The following is a 4,114-nucleotide window of genomic DNA, read 5'->3' on the forward strand; positions in this document are numbered from 1 at the left end:
TTTGCAAATACCTGAAATTAATATAGTAATATTTAGTTGTTTATCCTCGATCCACAAAATATAAATTTGATTTTTTTCTTACCCCATAAAGATGCTTGGATTTTTATCATAAATATCCGAAATTAATATAATATTTATTTTTTATCATTAATACTTGAAACTAATATATGGTGGGTTTGGATACAGAATTTTAAAGATGGGATTTGTGGGTCCATGGGATTTAGTGTAATTACGTTTCCTTCAGTATGTTTCGTTATCCAAATCCTTGGACACACGTTTTCCATGGGACATCAGTTTTCCATCAAATCCTCCATATGGAGTTTGACCCTTTCCCCTGAGATTTGGTGGGAAACTTATCAAGGGATTTGTGAATCCACTTTTTTTTAACTTTAAATCTCATATATATACAATTTTAAGATTCTAAGGGTAGTACCAAACAATATATAGACTTTAAAACAAGATAGTTCTATGAATTCTAAGAATTTTAAATGAGTTACCAAACAAACGAGGAATTTACATAAATCCAAGAAATTATAATCTCATGAGATTATAAATCCTCGAAATCGTGAATTCTGCAAACAAACCCACCAATAGCCATTTTTAGATTCTTTACCTTACAAACGATCCAAAAAATATAAATATGATTTCTTTATCCTATATATATGTTTACTCAATTTTTTGGATTTTTATCATAAATGTCAGAAATTAATATAATAGTTTTTTATTTTTTACATTATGGATTTTTATAAAGTGCTTTAGAACTTTATTCTATAAATTTTTAATATGCAATAATTTTAGGCCGTTTGTAGGGTAGTAATTAATATAGTACTAATCCACTTTTAGTACATTTACGCATCAAGAAAAGGTACTGCTTTAGAACTTTATTGTGTAAATTTTTAATATATGCCTCTTACAACATTTTTTAAAACAGTTTCCTTTTCACCGGCATTCTTTGACAGTTTAGCCCCATCCAACAATAATTCCCGAGTTAGTACAAACGCCTCCACATATAGGATGGGTGACCTTAATTATTCCCACGAGGTGCTTGCGTTACTCTCGTGGGCTGATATGGACACTGCACCACCCCCACAGTCCGACAGCTTTATAGAAAGCATCAGCATATTCCAGTGATCCTTTATAAAAAGATTATATATATATATATAAACCTTTGCTCTTCAGCTGCTATTCAATTACAAAACAAAATAGAAAGCATCAGCATATCACATCGATCCTTTATAAAAGATTATATACATATATATAACCTTTGGTCTTCAACTGCTATTGAATTACAAAACAAAATAGAAAGCATCAGCATATTACATCGATCCTTTATAAAAGATAATATATATATATATAACCTTTGGTCGTCAACTGCTATTGAATTGCAAAACAAAATAGAAAGCATCAGCATATTACATCGATCCTTTATAAAAGATAATATATATATATATATATAACCTTTGGTCTTCAACTGCTATTGAATTACAAAACAAAATAGAAAGCATCAGCATATTACATCGATCCTTTCTTCAGAAAGAGGGGTATTCTATTCGGTGAGTGTTTCTTCTCATCCAGCTCCTGGCAAATGAAATGATTCCATAATTCCTCACTAAAAGACTTGGTTATTATATAAGAGAGGGAAACCACGAGCTTCTTCTAAACAACAGAAAGTATCATCTACCATTATCAATCCTGTTAAACAGTTACTCAAACACTTTGGGATATATGGCAACAATGTATAGTGCTGCTGTTGAAGTGATCTCCAAGGAAACCATTAAACCCACAACTCCAACCCCATCTCAACTTAAAAACTTCAATCTGTCACTTCTCGATCAATGTTTTCCTTTATATTATTATGTTCCAATCATTCTTTTCTACCCAGCCAGCGTCGCTAATAGTACCGGTAGCAGTAACCATCATGATGATCTTGACTTGCTTAAGAGTTCTCTTTCCAAAACACTAGTTCACTTTTATCCAATGGCTGGTAGGATGATAGACAATATTCTGGTCGACTGTCATGACCATGGGATTAACTTTTACAAAGTAAAAATTAGAGGTAAAATGTGTGACTTCATGTCGCAACCGGATGTGCCACTAAGCCAGCTTCTTCCCTCTGAAGTTGTTTCCGCGAGTGTCCCTAAGGAAGCACTGGTGGTCGTTCAAGTGAACATGTTTGACTGTGGTGGAACAGCCATTTGTTCGAGTGTATCACATAAGATTGCCGATGCAGCTACAATGGGTACGTTCATTCGTAGTTGGGCAAGCACCACCAAAACATCTCGTAGTGGGGGTGCAACTGCTGCCGTTATTACAGATCAGAAATTGATTCCTTCTTTCGACTCGGCATCTCTTTTCCCACCTAGTGAACGATTGGCATCTCCATCAGGGATGTCAGAGATACCATTTTCCAGTATCCCAGAGGATACAGAAGATGATAAAACTGTCAGCAAGAGATTTGTGTTCGATTTTGCAAAGATAACATCTGTACGTGAAAAGCTGCAAGTATTGATGCATGATAACTACAAAAGCCGCAGGCCAACAAGGGTTGAGGTGGTTACTTCTCTAATATGGAAGTCCGTGATGAAATCCACTCCCGCCGGTTTTTTACCAGTGGTAGATCATGCCGTCAACCTTAGAAAGAAAATGCACCCACCATTACAAGATGTGTCATTCGGAAATCTATCTGTAACTGTTTCGGCGTTCTTACCAGCAACAACAACGACAACAACAAATGCGGTCAACAAGACAATAAATAGTGAATTTCAAGTGGTACTTCATGAGTTACATGATTTTATAGCTCAGCTGAGGAGTGAAATAGATAAGGTCAAGGGTGATAAAGGTAGCTTGGAGAAAGTCATTCAAAATTTTGTTTCTGGTCATGATGCTTCAATAAAGAAAATCAATGATGTTGAAGTGATAAACTTTTGGATAAGTAGCTGGTGCAGGATGGGATTATACGAGATTGATTTTGGTTGGGGAAAGCCAATTTGGGTAACAGTTGATCCAAATATCAAGCCGAACAAGAATTGTTTTTTCATGAATGATACGAAATGTGGTGAAGGAATAGAAGTTTGGGCGAGCTTTCTTGAGGATGATATGGCTAAGTTCGAGCTTCACCTAAGTGAAATCCTTGAATTGATTTGATATTGCATTATCTACATGTGTTCTCTAATCATGATTTTCTCCATTTCCCTTTCCGTAGTTGGTTACAAAGAACCAAATAAAGGGGAAAAAAAACTTGTACTGCTCGATGCTTTGACATTTCCATGTTCATTGTGAACACAAAGATCTGGTGTCATCTGAGTATTCACAAATAATGCGTGCAGACTCATGACAATACAGTAAATAAGCTGCGTCTGAGAGGAATGGATAGGTTATGTCGAATCCTTGACTCAGAGTTCTAATACTCTTCCTCGTCTCATCAACTACAATCATTGTTCTTGGCTCATACAATAAGATAAATAGCGGATGAAATATAAAATGTACGAACATGATATACCATAAGTATCGAATTGAACATATAAAGTGTAAATGCATGAATATAGATGAAACGATTAACTTATATGATTCATCACTCAGATCTCTGTCTACGGGTTTGGGTTTTTCATTATATGTATGAAGGTTACAGAAATAGTCGAATGACTTTGAGACCAATATAAGCCTGCGTAGCAGGAGGAACTTCATTTACACTTTCTCTATCTCTCTGTCTCTCTCCTATTCTCCTCTCAATGTTTTTCGGCCCCTTCTTCACTTGGGAGAGAGGGGTATTTATAGGGAGGTTACGTGAGGTCCACTTCTAAAGCCCGTTATAACCTTATCCTCTTGTGTTTTGTGCCACTCACTCAGAAGTCTTCGTGTTCTCGGCTTTATCTGCGTGTTCTATCTGGATACGCAGTGCTATCTGCGCTTCCAATACAGGCTGACTGACACGTATGCTGTTTGAGGGTATTTAATGTGGGTAGTTGAGATGTCTGTCCGCGATAGACAACTGTCCTCTGCCCCTGTCTTGTCTGCGTCAGTCTGACTATCCCCAGCCGTAGATCTTAGATATTTCTGGGGATAGGATAAAGTGACTCTTGGGTTATCCTCCAGTGCTTCGCAGTGTTCTAGTGTT

At 36.3% G+C, this 4,114-nt stretch overlaps 1 protein-coding gene across 1 annotated transcript; it reads left to right on the forward strand.

The window, feature by feature from the left end:
• The first annotated feature begins 1,184 nt into the window (after positions 1–1,184).
• On the forward strand, positions 1,185–3,341 carry LOC113340083 (salutaridinol 7-O-acetyltransferase-like). Its single transcript, XM_026585305.1, has one exon. It carries the CDS (start codon positions 1,726–1,728, stop codon positions 3,142–3,144), a length of 1,419 nt encoding a protein of 472 aa, XP_026441090.1. The 5' UTR covers positions 1,185–1,725; the 3' UTR covers positions 3,145–3,341.
• Positions 3,342–4,114: the final 773 nt, after the last annotated feature.

The sequence above is a fragment of the Papaver somniferum genome, unplaced genomic scaffold, assembly GCF_003573695.1.
Source record: "Papaver somniferum cultivar HN1 unplaced genomic scaffold, ASM357369v1 unplaced-scaffold_21, whole genome shotgun sequence".
Taxonomy (NCBI): Eukaryota; Viridiplantae; Streptophyta; class Magnoliopsida; order Ranunculales; family Papaveraceae; genus Papaver; species Papaver somniferum.